The 24,606-nt window shown below is 41.8% G+C and overlaps 1 protein-coding gene across 1 annotated transcript; it reads right to left on the bottom strand.

Annotated features, from left to right (window-relative positions):
• Positions 1-782: 782 nt before the first annotated feature.
• LOC136644971 (claudin-8-like) lies at positions 783-1,460 on the bottom strand. The gene has a single exon (XM_066621228.1). The coding sequence runs from the start codon at positions 1,458-1,460 to the stop codon at positions 783-785; it is 678 nt and encodes a 225-aa protein (XP_066477325.1).
• Positions 1,461-24,606: the final 23,146 nt, after the last annotated feature.

A 24,606-nucleotide genomic window follows, 5' to 3' on the forward strand; every position in this document is an offset into this window, starting at 1 on the left:
AAGAATGCAAATATATATGACATTTTACTTTTACTAAACAGTGGATATTTTTTGACAAAAGTAAGGAAACACTTTTCAGGAAATGTACAACAGATGCTCAGAAAAATACATGAAAATAAAGATCTTTTCCCCACCAAGCTTGCCCCTCCTTTTTGCACACACACACAATATATAAAAAGTGTGAGTAAACATTTTTACACAGAATATGTAAAAATAATCAGATATGGATTTAAAGTAGCTTTTTCTCCCCTCTTATAGTTTCCTTTGAACCCCAGAAAGACCCTATAAAGCATTTTTTTTTCAATTTTTAAAGAATATAATGAATTTCAGGCTGCAATCTGATGCATACTTTCCTGGGAGTAAGTCCCATTGAATTCAGTGACACTTCTTAGTAGATATGCCTAGGATTGTGGTGTCAATAAGTGATACAATTTTAGCAAACGTATAACTTCCTCCCCTCTCTGCCCCCACCCCAAGCTTTGCCACATCGCTGTTAGAATGAAAATACACATTTCGGCTTAATGGTTGTTAACTTTTTAAAAAAATACAAAACTCCAGACAAGATCTAGCTGCGATTTCTCATTCGCCATTGCAAAATCCTAAAACACTATCTCGTATCGTACAGCATGCTTTGTCATAAGGATTGTAGATAATCCCACAGATTTCACTCTAGCCAGTGTATGCAGCATGTCGTATCAGCAAAATTTCTTCTAACTTTGTTAGAATTCAGTTTCTATAGTAAAGGATTCTGCAGTTGGAAAGACTCTTAAATAAGGAGGTCTCTAAACATACTGACTTTTAGAATACAAACTTTCAGCTCTTCCTTGTACACGGTGGCTGGTGCGGGCTGTCCGCTGTGAAGGGACAGAGTACCGATAGCTTCTAGTCTTCTTCCTGCGATGGCAGAAGCAACAAAGAATTCCTCCTCCAGCAACAAGCATAAAAGCAGATACCCAACCTATGTAAAGGGCTTCTCCAAGCTCTCGCTTCTGAGCCACGTTGACCATTGGATTGTAAAAGTCTCGGATGATGGTGTGGGCAACCCAACACACTGGGATGAGCACAATGGTGCCAGTCAGAATGAAAAGAATGCCTCCAGCAAGCAAAATGTAGCTCTTTATGCGGTCATCATTTCCTGTGCACTGGGTGCACTTCATGCCAAGAACGGCCACTGCAAAAGCCAGGAGTGCCAGGGCTGAAGCTGCACACATCAGGCCCCTCGCTGCCTGGAGGTCAGGGGACAGTGCCAAGAAGGAGTCGTAGACTTTGCATTGCATCCTGATGGACGCGTGCCGTATGCAGTTCATCCAGAGGCCTTCCCAGGTGGTTTCAAAAACCACAATGTTGTTTTCAATGAAGGCGGTCACTCGCCACTGAGGCATTCCGGTGACGGCAAAAGTCCCCACGGCACCAATGCCTCCGACAAGCAGGCCAACGATCTGAACAGCAGCTGCCGCCATCTCATCCCAGGGGAGCGAGCCACAATGGAGCTTCAAGCACCTGCTCTTTAAATGCTGCTGGGCTGCTTTTCACAGATCGAGGGTAGAGAAGCCTTTCCCAGGCAGCGTTTGCTTCTGTAGCTGCTTGCAGAAACTCTGCAACCAGTTCCAATCTTGTGTACGCTGCTGGCTTGTGCTTGGCTGTTCCTTCACTGTTTGGTGGAACATTCCACTGCCCCCAACTGATTGGGAAGGATAAAGTTACCTATCAGGTAAGACAACTTTCAAAGCCAATGAAAAGAGTGAGACACGGCAGGGTTTGCAACAAAAAAATATTACCTTAATGGGACAAATACCCATAGAAGAAAGTTATTTGTCTTTAAAAAAAACAATGAGAGAGAGAGAGAGAGAGAGAGAGAGAGAGAGAGAGAGAGAGAGAGAGAGAGAGAGAGAGATTATTTATTGCATAAACACTCTGAAATGGTAATAGGCTGGCTTTATGGAAACCAGCACATAATGTGCAAATATCCTCTCCCTCCAAATAATTTTCAAAGAGCTAAAAAGAGCCAAAGAGCTAGGTAGTTAGTACACAGTACCAGTAGTACTAGTTAGAAGTTTTAAAGCATTCCTATGACTCTATGGTACGTAATTGTTGCTGCATGGTTTTCAACTATTACTATCAATGTGATAAAGTGTACACCACAGGTAAATTAATTCTATGAACTGAAAGTAAATTGTCAGTAAATTATATTGCAACAAATCACTTTAAGCCAACCCTGATCTTCTCAAAACTTATGCGCGTGAGTCGCTTTACACGATTACCATGTGTACATAATAGCTAAAATAGACTGACTGAAATGCATGGGGCTACTCATTTATTTTTCATTCTATTTTATACCTTTACATCCTGCCTTTCACTTTTGCAACAGGAGGTCCAAGATGGCTAACTGCACTAAACAAAATGCAATAAAAATCCATAAGATGTGAGGTTATAAAATCCAACTGTAAGACCACAATGATAAAACAGCAGACAGAGAAAAAAAAACATAAATTGTAAGAATGAGAAAGCAGTGTGAAACAAATAACAGCTTGTGCTCCTGTTGGAGGGTCAGTAGGGAAGGTCCCATTCTTAATTGATCAGGGAGGGAGTTCCGTTACCTGTGGTGCTGCTACAGAGAAGATCCTTTCTCCTGTTGTCACCAACTGAACCTTGGATAATAGCAGCACATGCAGGAGGGCCCCCACATGACCCCAGGGAATGGACCACCTCACATGGAAAGAGATAGCCCTTCAGATAGCTCATGAAGAGCTTTAAAGATCAAAACCAACACTTTGAATGGTGTCTGGAAGCAAACCTGCAGCCAATGCAATGGAAGGAGCAGCAGCCTGATAGGCAAACTTCCTAACCCCCATGACCACTCAGCCGCTGCATCCTGCACTAACTGCAGTTTCTGAACAGTCTTCAAGGGCAAACCCACATTGAGAGTGTTACAGCAATCAAGTCTAGATGCCACCAATTCTTCAACCACTGGGGTCAGGTCTGGTCAGTTCAGCTATGGTCATAGTTGGTGTTCCAGCCTAAGCTAAGCAAAGGCACACCAAGCAACCACTGCCACATGGCCATAAAGGAGGGTTCCCAACTTGCAAATATGCTTCGGCAGAGAGACCAGCAGTCCATTCAGAACAGGTTGCTGGTCCAATACCTGCATTGCAGGTCTCTGGATCAATAATATCTCTTTTATTTAGATTTCATACCAACTTCTGTGCCCTCCTCCAGTCCCACACTGGACCTCAGGCAACCATTTCTAAGGTGTGAGCTTCATGCAGCATAGAGCTTGGCGATGTGGAGGTTTGGTGGTGATGTGATGACACATCACAGTTGCAATGCTGCACAGCTATGGAAGGAGTGTGAGGGGTGTGCACAGTGACGCAGACCCTTTACAGGAAACACTGTTGGCTGTTTTTAGACATATGGGGTAGAACTGCACCTAACAACCATACAGCCCTGATCACCAGACAGCAAATTCTTTAAAGGGAAAAAAGAAGGAAATTCTTACCAAGGGGGAAAATAAAATCGTTAGATCAGTTACCACCAGCAGGCCTTATGTTCTGAATTAATCTGTATTCAGCTCAAGATCACATCAATAAATGTATAACTAGGTAAGGACGGCAACCTGAACTGGTGTCCAAGTTGTTTCCACCACTTGAAATCAATGTTTAGTCCCCATAAATCCTCCCCTAACAACATTTTCCTCCATGCCTTTTAGAAATTTGTTTTAAGACAAAGCACAAAAATGTAATCGTGCCAAAATGTGTAAATGAAAGATGCTTGAGGCAGGTACGTTTTTCATTGTGGATTTATAAAGGACATTCAAACAAATCATAACTTAATCAATAACTCAACTAAACTGAGTTTGTTCAGTTAATTACTTGCTCATGCTGCAGAGATCACTCCCACCAGCTGGCTGTCCATTGTCTGTGTGTCATCATTTCTGATTTCTATGCATTTCATAGTGCATTTCAGCTCATGCCAATGCCAGCAGCACCTCAGTACCCCTACAGTTATGAGATAAAATCAGCAATGTCAAGTCAGGCATTCAGGTTCCCTATTCGCTCTTTAATATAGTGTACACTGCTTCTTTTTGCCTTAGGAAAAAGGCCTTTTTGCTTTTCTTTTTATCTAATTAAAATGCTTTACTTAGTTTTGCAACCCATGAAGAGGGAACTGTGTATACCATGCTGAACCTGGCTTAAAGGAAGGGTGGGGTAGGCTTTGGCTTCTGCTACCATGGCTCTGCCTACTGTCTACCAACCCCAATGGCTGCCACTACTGATTGCAGATCTTCAGTCCTGGTGCCCTCAGGAATCAATAGGCGCCTGGTTGGTCTCATCCAACAGTTGCTGAACTCTGAGCAACAGCATAGACCAGCCATTTTCAACCACTGTCCCCAAGCTTGTCACGGGAATTTGGGAGAGGGTCATTTATTAGTAGGGCCATTGGGGGTGTGAGCCCCCCATTGGCAGCCCAGTGTGCCTTGTCAATTGTCAAAAATCTGATGATGGCCTTGATCATTTTAGTGCCTTGCCAGTGTGCCATAAGATGAAAAAGGTTGAAAATCACTGGCATAGACTCTGCTTGTCTTGTCTGTATAAACCAATACTTGACCACTTGATTGTCCATGATGACAGCATTTGTCTCCAGCCCTCCAGATACTCATCTATGTCATCTGTCCCTCAACCCCAACAGACACAGTCCTCTGGCTCCTTTGGAGCTCTGCTACCTGCTCTGCAGTCAACACCCTCCCAACTGCAGCCTTTTCTTGGCGACAGGCCAAAGTCAGTTAAGGAGCAGGCATTCTCTACTGTACCTCCCCAGCAATGCAGAGAAACAACTCACTACCATGAAGGTGGGTGTTAGAAATGGTTCTTGAATGCGTGAAAAGGGAACGAAACACTGCTTTGACTTCTTGCAGAACCTTGCAACTGTCTGAGAATGTATATTTGATTTTCCTTCTACTTTCAATCTTGTGTAGCAAAATTATCTTGTGTGAAAATGGTTAAGGATTGTACAGATGCATAACAGTAAACATTTATATTGGCATCCTTCAGTCTCGGAAGACTATGGTGTCACGCTCTGAATGGTGGTTCTAGAACAGAGTGTCCTCTGCAGTGCGCGAAGCCTGGGTAAAGTAGATATGGAGGATAGACTGTTACCCATGCAGCAAATCCCCCCTTTCCACGTCACTGAAATGGTCCAATATTAGATTAATATCTAATATATTAGAAACATTCCAATGTTTCTCAAACTATGGGTTTTTAACACTTCCCCATACAACAAAATCAAATCAATTAAGTACATTAAAGTTTACAATAATTTTAAAAATTTACTTTAAATAAAGATTAACCTTCCTAACCCTCCCAAGCAGTAGCTGATCTGTTTTTAAAAAAAAGTTTTCCAAACATTCGAAAGTTTTCGATCCATACTTACCCAGGGGTAAGCCCCATTGACAATCATTGTTAATATACATAGTAACCTGTTAAAAGTACAGATCTGTCACATTTCCCCAAATGCAGTCACGTACCACTGTAGCATAGTCTAATATATTAAAAATATATTAGAGTCTAATATATTAAAAATAAAATAGATATTTAAATGAATGAGGACCCACCTGAAATTGGCTCATGCCCCACCTAGTGAGTCCCGACCCTGTGGTGTTTTTAAGTGCTTAAGCAGAAGCACACAGAAAGCCTTGGTGATATGGCAACGGGCAAACCCCCCCTTGTTACGGCATGCCGACAGGGGTGCTAGTTCTCAGGCCGAAGTGTGACAATAGCTGATACAGCACTCTGTGAAGAAGCACCCATTGTTCTCACACCTGTATGAGATTCTAATGTGGCTTTATCTGAGAACTGAATGTAGCTGTTAATATTGCAAGTACAATAAAAACGCAGCAGGAGGCTAGTAGAATCAGCTTTTCTCTCTCTCTGCTTTGAATCCAAAAGTCTGTCTCTCGTCTCTTCCTTGGCTCCCTGATTCTTTCCTGCACTTATTCAGCAACCTAGCCCGGGGGCTTGGTTGCTCCCCCAAGGGTCACTGCAACATCTGGCGCCCGAACAGGGACACTCTGCAACAGCCAGGTACAGTAGACAAGCTGCCTTGTTCTTTTCTATATCAAGCAGCTTGTCCCTGGTTACCTCCCAGTCATTGCTTCATCTGACCCTGAAACAGGGGCCACGCAGACTACAGCCCGCTCACCTCGCCTTGCACAGGTTACAGACGCGTCAGTCATCCTTCGGGATCCCAGGTGAGTATGGGTTCCAGCCTTTCGGCTGAGCAAGAGCATCATCGCAATGACTTATGGTTCTTCCTCTGAAAAGCACAGCATTCTGTTTCCTCACAGGAGGTCACAGACTTAGTGCGCATAATTGGAGAACAATGCCCATGGTATCCAGAGGCAGGCACTTTTAGGGTACACGATTGGGAACGTATAGGAGAAACTTTACATAAAGAACCCCGGGTTTCTGTTCAAGTTCTTCATTTATGGCATCTTTGTTTAAATGCTGTCAAAAGCTGCACTCCAAAGCCAGAGCCACCAGGGCAGGAGAGTAACAATGCTCCTTCTAAAAGCCCTTGTATTTCTCCTCCTCCCCCTTCTGCACCAGCTCTGTAAGAGCAAAAAGAACCACCAAACAGTAGACAACCCTCCTTCATGGAAGCCATGGCTCGCCAGGCCATGAAGTCAGAGAATTTAACAGCAGAAGAATCCCTCAAGCTATCCTTGCTCTGTCCTGTGGTGCAGGGTCACGATGCACAAGGACAGGTTACTAGAGTGTGGCAAACTCTTCCTTATTCAGCACTGAAGGAGGTAAGGGTTGCACTCAAGGATTTTGGCATCACAAGCACATATTCCAGAGGGTTGCTAGAAGGAATTGCCAATGCATACCATCTAGTTCCTTATGATTGGAAATTCCTCATGCGCATGGTTTTAACTCCTGCACAAAATGCAGTGTGGCTTAATGAGTTTCGCCAAACTTGTGAAATCCACGCTGCACGCCTGCGCGCACAAAATCCACAAAACAACATAATTTGGGAACAGCTAGCAGGAGAAGGCCAATTCAGCACTACAGACATGCAGGTACAACTAGGGGACCAGTATTTAAGCGAAACAGCCAATTGTGCACTGCGGGCTTTACATAAAGTCCCTGTAACAGGGATGCCTGGAAAGTCTTTTGCGACAATTAGGCAGGGGGGCGGCAGAATCCTACGTAGATTTTGTGAACCGCCTCCAGGAAGCCATTGGCAAGCAAGTGGATAATAATGAAGCAGCAGAAGATCTGTTAATGAAACTTGCTATAGACAATGCCAATGAGGACTGCAGAAAGGCACTTCAACCCTTATCAGCAGTCCGGAACTTAACTCTGGCAGACATGATTAGAACTTGCCAGAATATAGGCACCCACAGTCACAAAGCTAGTCTCCTTGCAGCAGCCTTACAGCAGTCAGACGCCCAACTCCCATCCCTAAAGCAATCACAGTGTTCACTGATGGGTTTCCAACCAGGGGGGTAGTTACATACCAAAGGGAAGGTCAGAAAAAAAAAACCACACTTTATAAGGCTCAAGCCTCCCTGTCTTATTAAGTAAAACACTAAATGCAAATATAATGTGCTTTTACCCCCCATGTGCTTTTACAGATAATTGCCGGACCCAGAGTAAAAGGACAAGCTTCATTAATAACTTAGCAGCAAGATTCTGCTATTCTGTTTATTTTCACAGAAATGTTTTAAGTGTCAGCACAGTGCGTGAAGATGCATGGCACTAAAGTTTCCTGAAGACATCCAGTGAACCAAGAACCCCTAATAAAAAGTTCAATGTTGTTGTTCTTATGTTTGTTTTTGCTTTTTATAATTGTGTTAAAAGATAGTCATTTAGCACCCCCCTTAAGGGAGTGCATAGTATGTAACCAAGTTTTTAAACTTCCCCAATGTTTGCATAGCTCACGATGCAATGTCTTATAATATAAATGTAATTCATGGTGAAATCCCAATGTCCATTTTGCATGGTGTCAAATGACCCCACAATGCCAAATGCTATCTCAAAATTTAAATAAATAAAAAGGGGGACAATGTGGTGTTTTTAAGTGCTTAAGCAGAAGCACACAGAAAGCCTTGGTGATATGGCAACGGGCAAACCCCCCCTTGTTACGGCATGCCGACAGGGGTGCTAGTTCTCAGGCCGAAGTGTGACAATAGCTGATACAGCACTCTGTGAAGAAGCACCCATTGTTCTCACCCCTGTATGAGATTATAATGTGGCTTTATCTGAGAACTGAATGTAGCTGTTAATATTGCAAGTACAATAAAAACGCAGGAGGAGGCTAGTAGAATCAGCTTTTCTCTCTCTCTCTGCTTTGAATCCAAAAGTCTGTCTCTCGTCTCTTCCTTGGCTCCCTGATTCTTTCCTGCACTTATCCAGCAACCTAGCCTGGGGGCTTGGTTGCTCCCCCAAGGGTCACTGCAACAAGACCCATAGTTTGAGAAACCCAGTAAACATTGGTAAAAGGCTCTTGAGTGCTCCTAGCACATCCCATACAACATCTTGTAACTACTTCAGTTTCCCTGTGAGATAAGCAAGTATCCTCCACATATTGCTGATGGAAGGCCTGAGAGAGAGAGAGAGAGAGAGAGAGAGTAGCTTGACCACCTAACAGAATGGTAGAAGTCAGGGTTCCTGGTTTATAGCTCATAGCCACTATGTTGCACCAACACTTAAATCTTAAAAACAACAAGACAAAAGGCCCGTGTCTTAATTTTAGTCCTCGTTTTGTCATGACACCGGGTATCTAACAAAAACCTGCTTATACAGGGTTCCGTCTGCAGTGTCTTATTTAAAATGGTTGCTTGACATTGTGCATACTGTATTAGTACATTCTATTTATGTATGAATTACTGATCCTTACTATGCTTAATGCTGCACACATAGGCACCAGCAACTTGTTTTAAACATGACACTGACCCCCCACCACTTATAAAGATCTGTGAGTTGTTTTTAAAAGACACACACCCCCATAGCAAGCATCACATTTAAATGAGACCTTAAACAAGAAGTTTCAAAGTTTTTTTGTGTCTTGGTTTTATTTTTAAAAAATACTTTCTTTTTTGCTGTTTTCTTATGTCTTCAGATGAATTTTAATGATCAGTTGCTTTGGAAGCCAATCTTGACTAGAGCATATGATAAAAATTAAATAAATACCAAGAGTCTATCACGTTCAGAGAGACTTGTTTGGTAGTCCAGATTTGTTTCTCCCTACCTAAATTTGCTCATATTCTCTTAGGATTGTCTCAGTGGTTCAACAATCAATACATCACACCTAGACAATTATTGGTGCAGCAGGTTTTAGGATTTTCAGGAGATTTAAAATGTGACTAGATCAAATACTGGTAAATATGCATAAGGGACCAATCTAGCATTGACAGGAAATTGAAACGGATGACTTAAATCTACCATTCCTGCCACGGGCCATACAGCTATTGAGAGGTTAAACTGTTTGCTCAGGAAAGAACGAAACACACACAGCAAATAAGAGTTCATTGGATTAAGATTTGTTGGCAAGGATGTACAGGATATTGAACGCGGGGAGTTAGCTCATTAAAAGGCTAAGTGAGACACTTAGAAGTTGTGGACCTTCCTTATAAAACAAGCAAGTTTAACTAGAAAACCAAGCACTATAAACTCTTGAGATGAAAACTCCTTGGCTGGATCACAACATGTGAAGACACCTACTGGTTTCACTCAATGGGATCAACACTGCAATGTTGCTTTGTACCAAACTATTCTAGTAAACTCTTAGGAGTAGATGAATTAAGTGGGCACAGAGTTTTCAGCATAAAACAACAATCCTAGCAGTTTATAAGAAAATCCAATCAAAACAATATGATAAGACAAGGCAATAGCATAAAATTCAAGGGAGCCAGAGTATGGCTATATAGAACAGTGGTCAAACTTGGTGAAAACCAGCTTCACATGCAGTTGACAGTATGATATAAATACATCAGGTAGGAAATGGGTGGTATACTTAGCTTGAAGGCTGACAAATTATTCCTCACTTACAAATGAAACTCCTTAAGAACATGACAGGTACAAGTTGCAAACAACAAAAATTTGGAAATCATCATTTAAAGTTGCATATTCATCTTCACTACTGAAATGGAACTGAATGCTTATTTAATCTCATAAAATGGGGGGGGGGAAGCACCATTGTTCGCTATTCTCAATTACTACAGCAATTCATTCAATAGCCATTCAGAGCTAGCAGTATTAAAACCAATATTCTCTTCCAGTGCATGTACTTTTCTAAGGGCCCAATCCTATGGGCGTGCTGTGCTGCTGGAACTCGCATTCCGGTGGCACAGTGTGGTTTATGGTAGTCACAAGAGATGACGTGCCATTCCACACAACTGGGCCACCACTTGCAGCCACACACCAACAGCCCCAGGAGAAGCAGTTGGCAGCAGTAAGGGCCCAATTCTAACCAATTTTCCAGTGCTGGTGCAGCTAATGGGGTGTGCACTGCATCCTGTAATGTAATTTTGTGAATTATAAGCCTGCTTGACAATTAGGTCAACTATATACATAGCAGGTACAGGCTAAAACTCAAAATGCAGTGCAGTGCAGCTGTGAGTAAATTGGGTATCTTCCCCTGTTCCTCATGGGGGCTTGTCAACCAATTCTGATGTGGACACAGCACACACATCCACCCAAAGGTATGCACAAGTTCAGATTGGAATAATCAGGAGAACAGAATGCATAACTCACTTGGGTTTCCTCCTTTCCACAACTAGTTAGAACAGGGGTGTCAAACATAAAGCCCGTATGCTGGATGTGGTCCCTGGAAGCTCTTTATTTGACCCTCGGGCTCTCCCAGCACCACCACCAGCTGCTGAGGTGTCACAGCTGAAAGAACAGTGCACATGATAATTGGGCTCTTCCAAATCTTGAAAATATGATCCAGATTTGTATATTTTCTCTTATGTCGTTAGCAGCAAATGAGTTCTAAGTGAGAAAAGGTGCTTATTTCTGGTCATGACCTGCTTTAATGACACCACTTTCTGCTTTATTACATCACTTCCGGCCAGCAGGAGGCATCATGAATGCTATTCGGCCCGCTGTATGAGACAAGTTTGACACCTCTGAAAGTATAAAGTCACTCTTCAATACCAGGGATTAGAATCATTAATGAAAATTTTTAAGAACTATTCCCGGTGAATTTTGAATTCCTACATGACTTAGGCCCAAATCTTAACCAACTTTCCAGCACTGGCATAGCTGTGCCAGTGTGACACCCTGCAGTTGGGTGGCAGTCACAGAGGCCTCCTCCTCAAAGTAAGGGAATGTTTGTTCCCTTATCTTGGAGCTGCATTGCCCTTATGTTGGTGCTGGAAAGTGCGCTAGGATTGTGCCTTTATCCTACTTGGAGTGGAAAACGAAGATACTGCTTCACCTTGGACATTTTTAGCAATACTGTATCTATAATAGAAAAATCATCTGAGGGCATTTTTGTTTGACATGAGAACTCAGGGATGGTCAAATGAATAACATTCCCTGGCACCATCCCCTCACTCAGGAGGAAAGATTCTCCATCACTGGTCTAATTCCTTTTGAAGTCCAAATTTCTACCAAAAATATGACATTCCCCTTACTTTGTGTCTATTTAATGCCTCCCTTCAACTCTTAATGTCTATTCTATTCTCAGGAAGAGGTCTTTGGATGTCCTCTAAGCTCTTCAAGCAAAATAGTACCAAAAATGACTTCAGCCACTTAACCTTCTATTTCAATCTAACACTTCAAACAACTCACTGACCCCATTATGATAAGCTATTTTGGATCAGGATATCTAAATAGAGAAAGTGCTTCCACGAGGAAGAATGTGGCGGTGATTGAAATAGGCCATTTTAGTTTTCATGTAGGAAAGCGAGGATGAAACACTTACTTGGTTCAAAGGAATAATCAGCTCAAACGCTTGAAAGTTAATAAATTCAGCAAAGAACCATTTTGTAATTTTCTGTATGCAAATGAATTTTCATTCATCCGCATATTTTACTGAACTGGAAGAAAAATATTCCAGTTTATATTCCAGTTTATATATATTTGTATATATTCTCATACCGTTTTGTGTGGCTTTCTCCTAACATTTTTGAGAATGGGAACATAAGAACAGCCCCACTGGATCAGGCCATAGGCCCATCTAGTCCAGCTTCCTGTATCTCACAGCGGCCCACCAAATGCCCCAGGGAGCACACCAGATAACAAGAGACCTCATCCTGGTGCCCTCCTTTGCATCTGGCATTCTGACATAGCCCATTTCTAAAATCAGGAGGTTGCGCATACACATCATGGCTTGTACCCGTAATGGATTTTTCCTCCAGAAAAATATATATGCTGGAGTAGTGGTGCCTCAGAAATAATTCCATTAGTTGTTCTCAACTTCCTTCTTGTTTACAAAGTCATTTGACCAGTACCTACATGGTATGTGCCTAACAAATGGATGTAACTTCTCTCTTTTTGCCTAAGGCACTTATTGAATTGGTGTAGTTCTACTGACACAAACATCTGGAACTGGTAGATCTTGCTTGGGTTGGTGTGTTTAGGGAAGAAGTGAGCAAACAGCATCAGATTTTAATCTATTATATCAGGGTCATCAGAGCAAAAGTTCATAAAAGTCAATTTCTTTAAAGATTTTGATGGGGGAGGGGAAGACAGGACAGAGGGTAAAGTGAGAAAGAGAACACAATTCCCACACTAGCACCAAAAAGACTTCAGCAAATCTGTAGTTCTAGGAGCACTGTGGGAGGCACTTTAATACTGACTCATCTCAACGGTGTTACAGTAATGTTTTAAGAGCAATTCAACTGTAGCTCACCTGGCCATGATCTTCACAGGACTTTGTAAGACTATGACTGCTGTCAGTTCAGGTCCAGCACTGGGCAACCTCTGTTTTGGGAAGCCTGCCTTAGTAACATTGGAAAGCTGCGCTCCTTTAAAGAAAATAGGAAGAAGATGCTGGCAACCAAGCTGGTCAATATTAACTGCTCAAATTCTGTGTTCTTACTTGTTCCCTGTGCAATGAACCATGGAACAGTGGCATTATTAGGGTTTGCGTGACCTGTGCGGGAGGCCAGCACATAACGCCCCTTGATGGACTTCCTGCCATGCAGTAGGCATGGCAGTGCCCCAGGCAGTGGGCATGCTGATGCACCATTCCCCGCCCACTGGTTTTTTGACTATAACTTTTGACAGAATAGAGATATTTCAATGCAGTTTGTTTCGTTGCATTCTGCATGAAAGTATGCATCAAATGATATAAAACATGATGGTATTATTTGAAAATACCAATCCTATCCAATTTTCTAGCACCAATGCAGCTGCGATGCAGCCCTGAGGTAAAGGATTAAACGTTCCCTTACTTTGAGGAGACCTCCATAACTGTCCCCCCACTGCAGGATACAGTGTATGCCCCATTGGGATGGTTGCATAAATTCTGGAAAGTTGGATACAGTTGGGCCCTCAGTCTAGGAATGAGCTACTGAAGAAAGAACACAGGAAGCTGCCTTAACTACGAGTCAGAGCATCTGTCCATCTTGCGCGTGGGTACACTGGCAGCTGTTCAGTCTTAGACAGGACTCATTCTCAAGCATACACAGAGATGTCAGGGACTGATCCTGGGAACTTTTGCTATCTGATCAGTCTCTCCTACTTAACCAGGGCCCTTCCCACCAAATTTGTCCAAGCATCTTTTCTTGTGTTCATGCTGTGGTAGAGAGAGTTAAAGAGCCCTTCCTGTGCCACCATTTCTGTAATAAGAGGGCCTTTGGGATTAGGGTTATGCTAGGGTCTGGATAGGAAGTCCTGCTTCCAGGAATCCCAAGCTGCCCTCAGACAGCCTTGTGCTGTCCAGGGCAGTATTAACAGAGAGGCAAGATTAGAAATAAAATCCCGGCAAGAGAAATAAACTAGACCCATATGCTATCTTTCTCTGCTTGACTACGTGAAATAATTCATCTCTTTTCAACCCTCTTATTTTTCCTTCCTTTTTTTTTTTAAAGAATCATCTTGCATGGCTGTGAAGATTAATATTTAAGAAATGCATTTTTGAAAGGTTTGAATCAGTCACCTGAAATAGTGTTAAATGCTAAATAATAATATTTTTCTTTACTAATGCTGGGATCATCATATTTTGATTTCTTTCTCTGTGCTCAGGATCTGTAATAGTATGGATTATGCATTAAGTCAGGCAGGAAGGATCTGAAAGATTGTGTTCTTGTTAAGCTCCCCCCTCCCCCAGCCTGATGCCCATATGGCTTGTTAATAATGGTGTACTATAATTTAGCAGCATTTCCCTTCAGATAAATCCCAAAGTAAGTTTCCTGCAGACAACATTCATTGATCATGGTCTCCCATCCCAAAGGCAGTTGCAAATACCCAGACAGGCCATGTAAAAGGACAAAAGCCTTGACCAAACACCATTTGGATAAATATACCAGGAATAGTTTGTCATTTATCTCTTAATCTGAGTTTAACCCATTCTTTTCCAGGATTGAACCTCATTTTAATCTCTTCCCATAGGAATAATACTAGCCTAGCTTCCAAAGTTGAGATCATATACGTCAAACAATATATAACAATTGAGAGTTATTAATCTTGTGCCACAGTCCCTTGATGGCTTGAATAAAAAGGTCTTGTATTACTCTTGTGGATACTCAGTGTTGCTTCACATATGACATTTATCTTCTCCTACATAAATATATATACTAAAAATTATGCTATCTGTTGGGGAAACGGATTTATAGGTTTGTTACACAAAATCATGTAGCAGAAGATGCCTTTTCCAGTTGCCTTCTACCAGCCCCTGCTAGTCTGCTGCAAACAAATAAACCAGAACAGAGGCAGTAAAAAGGTTTCAAAATGTTTAACATCTAGAAGAAACCACTGGGGGAGGTCATCTGGGGATTTGGAGTTGAGTGTCACCAATATGCAGGTGACCCCAGATCTATCTCTCTTTTCCAGCAAGTTCCAAGAGGGCTGTTGAAGTTCTGGGGTGCTGTCTGGAAGCAGTTGGGGCCTGAATGAGGGCTAATAAACTGAAATTAAAGCCATACAAGACAGAGGTCCTCATGATTCGGAGGCGGCAACTCAGGTATTCAAGTCACAACTTGCTTTGGATGGGGTAGCGAAGAGCAGGTTCATAGCCTGGAAGTCCTCCTGGACATACAGGTGTCCCTGGATGTCCCTTCCAGGTGGCATCTGAGTCCAGGGGGTGTTTTACCCAGCTTTGGCTGGTTTACTGGCTGTAGCCGTACCTGTGTCAGTCAGATCTGGCGATGGTAGTCCACGCCCTAGTGACGCCCTAGTTAGACTACTGTAATGCACTCTATGTGGGGCTACCCCTGAAAATGGTTTGGAAGTTGCAGTTGGTGCAGAATGCAGCAGCTCGGTTGGTTTCTGGGGCTCGGCATGCAGAATCTGCTATGCCATTGCTCTGGAAGCTACACCAGCTGCCCATACCATTGGGTCATGGAGGGAGCTCCTTGCACATTGAGCAGTACTGAGGAAGGAAGGAAGACTTCTCCACAATTCATAAATGACAAGAGAAAAAAATCTGAGGCAGGTAACCTCTGAGCAATGCTCCCTGGACAATATTCTCCCTCCCCCTGTGTCTGGCTGATAGTGTTGTACCTATTTTCCAACAATCTCTTATTTTAACATGTGATATTTGTCCATATTTGCAACAAACTGACAGAGCAGTGTTGCTCAGTGAGCATTAAAAGGTCACCTCATAAAACAGAAAGAAAAACAGACCTCCAGCAGATTACTGTTAAACACTGTATAAAATGGTTATCACAGACTCTTCCATGAGACGCCATAGAGCACCAGTGAATTTATTGACTCTCAAACAAAAATGAGATGAACTTTCACCATGATATTCAGGGATGTTAACCGATGTCAGCTGTAGGGGTTATGCATCCATAGGATCACCCAGAAGAATATCTAGCCTGTTAGCTTCTCAAGAAAAGAAGCTTGGGTGTATAGAGGTGGGTGTAGAGAGGTGGATGAACGATATCCATAGAATTCTATGGACATCGTTCATCCACCTCTATACACCCACAATGACGTTCCATTTTCAAGGTCAAAAAAATAACATGGTATATTAAAAAAATGATACAGTTGAGCTCACCTCTGCAGTATCTGGAACAATCAGCTTTTCATAGCAATAATTATGCTTTTCTGGTTTTTGTACTTTGAACAAAAGAAAAAGTGATAAAAATGTGAGGGAAAAAGTTCATGCAAATACAACCTGTTTGAGAACAATAGCAGCAAAGTCAGGACAAAGTTAAACCCCCATAGCAATTTAGATGCCCATTAAGACAAGCAGAAGAATGTGTACTGCTTAGGTAATGAAGGTGCTGATAAATACTGACTTGGATCCTGGCAGACAGGTTGTGCAGGCAGACATTGTGTAAAACTTTCCACAGAAAGCTCTTGCAACTGTGTGGTCGTGCACACATTTCTGGAATCAGAACAGTTCCCATTCATCTGCTAAAGCTGAATCATCTTTGAAAGAACTCTTGATTATCACACTGTTTTACTTTAGGTGTGCTCTAGGGGGCTCTTTTATCAACCACATGACTAAGGGCCCAATCCTTTCCAACTTTCCAGCACCGGTGCAGCCGCAATGCAACCCTGAGGTAAGGGAACAAACGTTCCCATACCTTGAGGAGGCCTCTGTGAATATCCCCACACCACAGGATGCCGTGCATGCTCCATTAGCATGGCTGCACCAGCACTGGAAAATTGGATAGGATTGGGCCCTAATTCTCCTGGGATTTCCATGCAAATTTAACACTAAGTAGTATATAGCATCATTCTGTGTTGTAATTTTGGGATTACTGCATTCTCTTCTAAAGCACTCTCAGCAGAAGAGCTGGTCTGCAGCTTAAAGCCAAGGAAGTCACTCATATATTGCATACCTCACACTGGTTGATTCTTTCCACCTAGCAAACTGAAAGTTATGCATACTGAAAGCTCGGGTTTTTAAAGACTACACTCAATGAAAATGTTGGCCAGATATAGCAAAGCTTGACTTCTAATATGATACATGGAATTTAAATTAGGGATATAAGATATGGGTGGAGGGAGATTATGACTACCAAAATGGTCTTTGCCTGGCAATTGAATACCCATCAATGGTAAATGGAGTGATCCTGCAAGTGGAAATATAGACAGGACTTCATTCCCTTCATTGCTTGTTGCTCACCAATGTAATCATATGGAATAATTTTTCAATCAAGTTTCTTCTATATAGATTGTAAAATAGTGTCATTGTGATGACAGTGCAGACTGAGATAGAAAAATCAAGCTTGGTCCAATCGTTGAATTGTATCACAAAGGTTCATCAAATCAGACTCTTCAGTCTTGTTACACTTCACTTGTCTTGAGCAGACACGATTCACATTAATACACCTTCCACAGGAACTGTAGAGAAGTTTCAGTAGGAACCGCTGGTCGTAGACCAAAATAGTTCAAAACTGCAATCCTGATGCATTCTCAGAAGTAGATCCTAGTTTCCATGTTGGAACCTATCAAACCATGTTGGTGATAATAGCACTCCTGAACTAAAACGGATCTGATGTAGTGTTGAACTTTCAAAGAGGTGAAACTCAAATACGAGGCCTTGGTAGTTAAAAGATGTTACTGTCACATGTCATTTCCTTTGGAAAGAGTATGTCCTGACGTATTTACATCAGATTGATGAGAATTGTTGGCAACAGTAACAAAATATTTAGCAGAAAAAGATGACAAAAGTGAGATATTTCTAAATGAATACTAGCCTCATAGAAACAGGTATTATTCTTATATGTTCGGGGGGGGGGGGAAGAGAAAAGGTGTACATCTGTCTTAAATAAACTAATTGCAAGGAGACAGGATTTATTGCAAGGACTTAATGAATTGCAAGGTCACTGAAGGCAAAGTTTCTACAGCGATCCAAAATATAGCTTTGGAACATCTTATCTTAGAAGCTTTTGTTTTGAACTGAAGAAATGCAAGGCCAAAAATGAGATGAACTTCCCCTTGGGCTGTCTGTATTGCACAAGTTTTGCTGGAAATCCTTTTCCTGAAAATATACCTGGGCTATTGGCACTCATGACACAAAGCAAATTATTTTTAACCCATTTCTCAGGTGTGCTCTAGAATGCTTCATTATGTTTGGTATTTCAAGCTGTACTGAACTTCCGTACATAACCTCCTGAACTAGTTATTTATGTTGTTGTGTGGCATTCATCTATGCAAAATCTACATTAGCTATCCATGCAAAAGAATAGGTTCAGTCTGAGGATTAATTTAAGAGTACTTATGTGATGCAAATAAATCTACTTTAGCTGTTCATTACTACAACGTTCCCAGTTTAAAGAGAATTTACTGTATGGAAAGCTGCTTTTCTTCACTTTTAAAGTATATCCAAGAATATTATAAAGCATAAATCTTCATGATCTACTGATTACTATGTCCTGTCCCAGTTATACCTGCTGTACATCATTTAAATGTTTCTAGCGTATTTCTGATAGCCTATCTCTGTTTGTGCTTTCCCTAAACTAATTTATGGTACTTCTGTGTTGACATAGTTGTAATAGATTATTTGAGATCATCATTGGAGGCCCTGATCCAGAGATCAAACAGATGGTAACTGAAGGCAGGTGGCACCCTGGACCATGCACCTGCCAATTTTATGATGGTTTTTAGGCATTTCCTATTTAACCAAGCTTTTAATGAATGGTAAATTGGTGTGTTTTTAGTTGCTTAACTACCCAATCTTAACTAGAAAACCCTGTGCTGCATCCTCCAGGGTAGTAGTCCCAGAGGCCTCCACATGGAACATTTGTTCCTCTGCCTTGGAGCAGTGGTTATCACACATTTAGCAACAGGAACCACTTTTTAGAATGAGAATCTGTCAAGGCCCACCGGAAGTGACGTCATGATTGGAAGTGACATCATCCAGCAGGAAATTTTTAACAATCCTAGGCTGCAATCCTACCCACACTTACCCAGGAGTAAGTCCCATTTACTATCATTATTAAAAGAATATACATAATAGCTTGTTAAAAGTACAGGTCTGTAACATTTCCGCAAATGCAGTCATATACCATGGGATCATCAAGTCTGATATATTAAAAATAAAATATTGAAATGAATGGCGACCCACCTGAGATTGGCTCACAACCCACATAGTGGGTCCCAACCCACAGTTTGAGAAACACTGCCTTAGAGCAAGCCTCCACTGCCCCAGTGGGTCTCTTTGGATCTACACCAGCCACTTTGCTAATGCAAGCCTGAGAGTAAGGAAGAGGAAAGAGAATGATGTTAGGATCCTGGCTGGCTCACACCAGTGCCACCAGGACCCGTCCAATCTCTCCCCAATTCCACCTCCCCTACCCTACTCACACACTGCCCCATTTATTCCCTTCTCCACCTGCCCTTTTCCACCCACTGCTTCAACCTTACCTGCACTCCTGCCAGTAGCCAGCAGTGGACCTAAGGCACTGCCACTCTTTGTGGTAGTGGTTCTGGAATGATCACCAGCCACCAGCAACACGCTGCGCATGCCGCCATACAGCAATTTACAACAGCCGAATTTCTGTTCTTTTGTTGTAGAGCCCAGTTAGGATTGGGCTGTTAATTTTAGAGCTGGCTGACAGGGGTTGCTGCAGAATTGTGTTTCAAATCAGTTGGGCTTTTATTGTTCTGTTTGATGTTTTGCTGATTGTTTTTATGGTTCATGTGAACTGGGGCTTACTGGTTTTATTTTAAGCCACCTTAGAGAAGGTTAAATTGAAAGATGATTTTATTTTAAAATAAAATAAATTAGATGAATTTACTGTAAGTTTGTCTCATTGGAAAAAACTGCTGGCCAGAATAAATAGATTAAAGAATTTAATATGAAGATCAACGTATTCAGTGTTTCAAGTTACTCTTACTTTATAGCCCTTAAATTGTTTACACAACCAAGCAGTGATGGAATGAAAGTAGGTTAACAAATCTGGAAATCTGGAAATTAAATCCAGAGGAAGCACACATCTTTATTTGGACATCCACAATGTGCATGCTGGACCATCAATCTGTTCTAAATGGACTGCACTCCTTCTGAAAAAAGCTGGTTTGAAGCTTGGGGGGGTTCTTCAAGATTCCTGGCCACTCTTAGATCACCAGGGGTAAGTGGTGGCTGGGGGTTGAACTGCCAGTTAAGGCTTGTCTGCCAGCTATAGCCGTATCTGAGCCCTAACAACAATGATCCATGCCTTGGTCACATAAAACCTGACTGCTGTAACATGCTCTACATGTGACTGCCCTTGAATACTGTTTGAAAACACAGAGTGAGAATCTTGTGTCTCAAGGGCTTGGCAATTTGACTCTGGCCAAATACTACTCCAGTGGTTATGCTGGCTGTCAGCAATTCAAGATACTGGTGTTGACCTTGACTTAGAACCAAGGTATTTCAGGAGCCTCCCCAACCCCAATATGAACTGAAGTCATCTGAGGGATCTGTTATGTGTGCCACCTCAGGCAAAAACAAGAATAGGGCCTTCTCTGTGGCAGTGTCACTACTGTGGAACTTTCTCCAGTTGAGTCAACCTTCTGGCAGGGTCCAGAAACTTTCCTCTTCTGCTTTATCTTCCATCTTAGTTCTGTTGGTTTTATTTTTATTGCATTTTCCATTTTTGGTTTATGCTTGTTGGTTTGCTTTGTTGTTATTGGGGGAGGCTTTTAAGAATTTTTATTGTTATTAATGCTGCCTGTATTGTTCTTGTCTTATGATTCTCTCATATGCTGTTTACTTATTTTAATTATATTATTGTTTTATTGTAATCTTACCTATTTTGCAAGCGACCATAGGCAACCCAATGCTTGGGGATGAAAGCCAGGGTATAGCTGCTTTCAATAAATAAACAGAACAAAATCATTGCATAATCCAGAGGTACCCTCTGGGGTTGTTGAAATTCAGGTTTGCAGAACTTGTGACCCACCAAACTGAATGCAGGCCCTCAGCTATATGTAATTGTCCATTTCTTGACAATTCTCAGTCCCTCCTGATCAGACAGCAAAAACAGGTTTATCAAGCCCTTAGTGGCTGGTGACTTGCATTTGCCTTGATGAATCCTGTTATACCATCTTTCCTAAAAGCATATATGCCCCAAACAGGACTTAAGTTTTTGTTTTTTGTTTTTTGGAACAGCAGCTCACCTAGGTTGTACTAAAACTGATTTTGGATTGCCACAAAGTTTCAAGAAGGGACTTGAAACTATGTAGCATGAAAGGCTAGATACTCAAAACCCTGTTGGGTTTGTGAAGGTCCCTAGACTGCAACCTGTGCTCCCCAAATTAAGGATATCCTGAATGTATCCATATTTCAATACATAGTTGACGTTGTCCCATTGACAACACGATGAGAAAGGAATTCCATGATTCTTTGCAGTGCATTTTGTTTTTAAAAATAACAGGGAGAAAAAAAGAAAATTGTGAGAAACTACTTTTCACTGAATAGTGTATTTTGCTTATGCCTCTTCATAAATGACATGGTGACAAATGTTAGGGCTATTGGAAGTATTTTGCATGAATGATTACTTGCAATCTTATGACTATCACATGTTTTAGGTTCCGTTCTCTGCCTCATAGCCTGACGACTAGGAATTGCCAAAAGAAGGATGCATCCCATGAACTATTTGCTAACAGAAATTGATATGGTAAAGTAATTCCATCACATAACAGCTTGAACAAAATATTGCAGCTACATAGAAAAGCAATATGAGAATTGGTTCTAAATCTGTAATACTGTATTCTTGTTAGGAATTTTTATATGTGACCACACAGTAAAATACCTTCAGTTAATAAACTGTTAATAACTAGACATTTTAACTAAAGATAAAGCTGAAACCTTTCTGCACTGCAGGAATCATGTCTCCTTTTCAGATTGTTTCATAAAAGTTTTACATACCTTCTTATTTTTTATGGAATTATTATATTATACCGTTCCGACTCTCGCTCATATAAACAGACTATATCTCCCTGCTAGATGGATTGCAATTGAATATTGCAGGGTGAAAGAAAAGCATCCTGTTGAAGCCTCCTTTGTTCATACCCAACAAGGGTGAACCTCCCTCTGTGGTAACTCTGAAGATGGTTGGGGCCCCATTTAATGGTTTATCTTCTTGTTCAGCATACTATAGAAGCAATGATCAGCCACTTGGGCTGATCTCCGTGTACTCAGCATGTTAATCACATCATTTGGTGGACAGACATGAGTAAAAGACTTTCCACCTGCATAGTTTGCAAGCTTGTGTAAATACAGTGTAGGGAGAAAAATTTTGATGGCCCAATCTTTCCCTTGTCATTCCATGCCGGTGAGGCTCCTCTGACAGTTCTGACTGCTGTAAAGCAGTCAGCTCCTATCTCAGAAGACACTCTGATGGTGTTAGTGCACTGTTGGAAATGCCAGTGGGGAGGCCTGTGCCTTCCTACCCCTGCCAGCAAGGGAATTTCCACTCAACAGTAGAGGCAGTATGATGGAGAAGGTGGGAGGGGAGGCAGGAGGGCGGAACGCAGGGGCAGAACCAGGTGGAGAGGGAAGAATAGCAAGGGTGGGGAGGCCACGGAAAGGGGAGGATCCATCATGGGTAGCTCCCATGATGTAATTTGGTCACTACACTAGGAACCCTGCGCACAATTGTTTTATACTATTGTGTGCAGGAGAACAAATTTTTAAAAATATAGTTGCATGTGTTTTAAAACATTGCCAGTAACATGGTTTTTGAGGACAACTTTTCTACCACTCTTCTCCTGTTAAATTTTCAGGGTCTCCCAGGATTCCCGAAAACACCATTTGAAAGCATTTTTAAAGACTTTGAAAAGAACTGAGCCTCAAATGTCAAAGGTTCTAACACAGTCTGATAGTGTGTCATTATTATACTTTCAGAGAATACATCGCTTGCTAGGAAATCAAGAAAAGATCATGACTTTTGCCTCCACATTTAAATCCTTTCTCCATCATAAATATGTTGCCGATGGCCTAAGGAAATGCACATTTGAATTATCTGCAAGTACTCTGGCTTAACCTTTGTACTCATCCTTAATTAAAGTGGGATTTCCATCTTCACTGTGTATGTGGATGTTAGTGTTTACATAAACAGAGACGGGGGGGGGGGACCTTAGCATGTGCTGCCAGTTAATAGCTTCCATTAATTGGAATGACAGTACTTATGGAGTCTTTGGCTATGTCATATGTCTACTTTTCGACACATTAAATGCTTTGAGTCATTTACGAACGCACCAAATCAATACTTATTCAGCAATCTTGAAGTATTGCATCAAGGTAATGACAGACTTTTCCATTCACACTGTGTGTATGTCAGTGTAGGATGTCTGAGCCTAGAACAGCAGATGCAATGCAATGCAAAGCAGCGACATGAAATATAAGATGTAGAAAGACTTCCAACTGATTGCTTAAAATATGGACTGTGTCAGGATCTCTAAATGTTTCAGTATGAGGGCCGTGTCATATATTTTACACATTTTCATGGGCCAAAACAAAATCAGTTTTATATAGGACAGAGGCAAGCGACATATTAGCACACTGTCTCTGCCTGATCTGTTGAGGAAACCCAGTTTGTTATATTTGTTTACACATGTGTAAAAATAATACTGTTTCCTCACTGCGATTATTTTACAGACATTGTAAGTTGACATGCAGAAACCCAATTTGTATTATCAGCAGGGGTGAGGTTAACACTGAATAATTATGGTTTGAGGGTCTTAAAACATATGACCCAGTGACTGCAAATGAGGGTTAGCCAGGCTGACACCACTTTGGCAGAATGGAAAGGAGTGTGGTGGACAGAACTGCACATGTTAACTGCCTGACCTTAGTTGTTGGCAACCTTCAGTCTCAAAAGACTATGGTATCGCGCTCTGAATGGTGGTTCTGGAACAGCGTCTAGTGTGGCTGAAAAGGCCGATTCGGGAGTGACAGTCCCTTCCACACTGGGAGCAAGTGCAGTCTGTCCCTGGTCTGTCTCCCTGGCTACAGGCCTTCCTTCTTTGCCTCTTTGCCTCAGACTGTTGGCCAAGTGTCTCTTCAAATTGGGAGAGGCCATGCTGCACAGTCTGCCTCCAAGCGGGCCGCTCAGAGGCCAGGGTTTCCCACCTGTTGAGGTCCATTCCTAAGGCCTTCAGATCCCTCTTGCAGATGTCCTTATATCACAGCTGTGGTCTACCTGTAGGGTGCTTTCCCTGCACGAGTTCTCCATGGAGAAGATCCTTTGGGATCCGGCCATCATCCATTCTCAAGACATTCTCTGACCTTACAGTTGGGAAAAAATAATGCAAACCTGTGTATGTCTACTCAGAAGTAAGTTTCATTGATGGCAGTGGAACATTCTCCCATTTAAGAGTACATAATTTTAGGCTATAACATTTTGAAACTTTACTACACTTTTGGACACCTGAAAACTCGGAGCTGAATGCATGTGAAATTATCTTTTATCCAACTCTCTGTGGAAAGATGGGTCTGGCTTGTGTAGTTAATTAGTGGAATTTCTTGCCACATTATGTTGTGATGTCACCT

This window comes from Tiliqua scincoides, chromosome 3, assembly GCF_035046505.1.
Source record: "Tiliqua scincoides isolate rTilSci1 chromosome 3, rTilSci1.hap2, whole genome shotgun sequence".
Classification (NCBI taxonomy): domain Eukaryota; kingdom Metazoa; phylum Chordata; class Lepidosauria; order Squamata; family Scincidae; genus Tiliqua; species Tiliqua scincoides.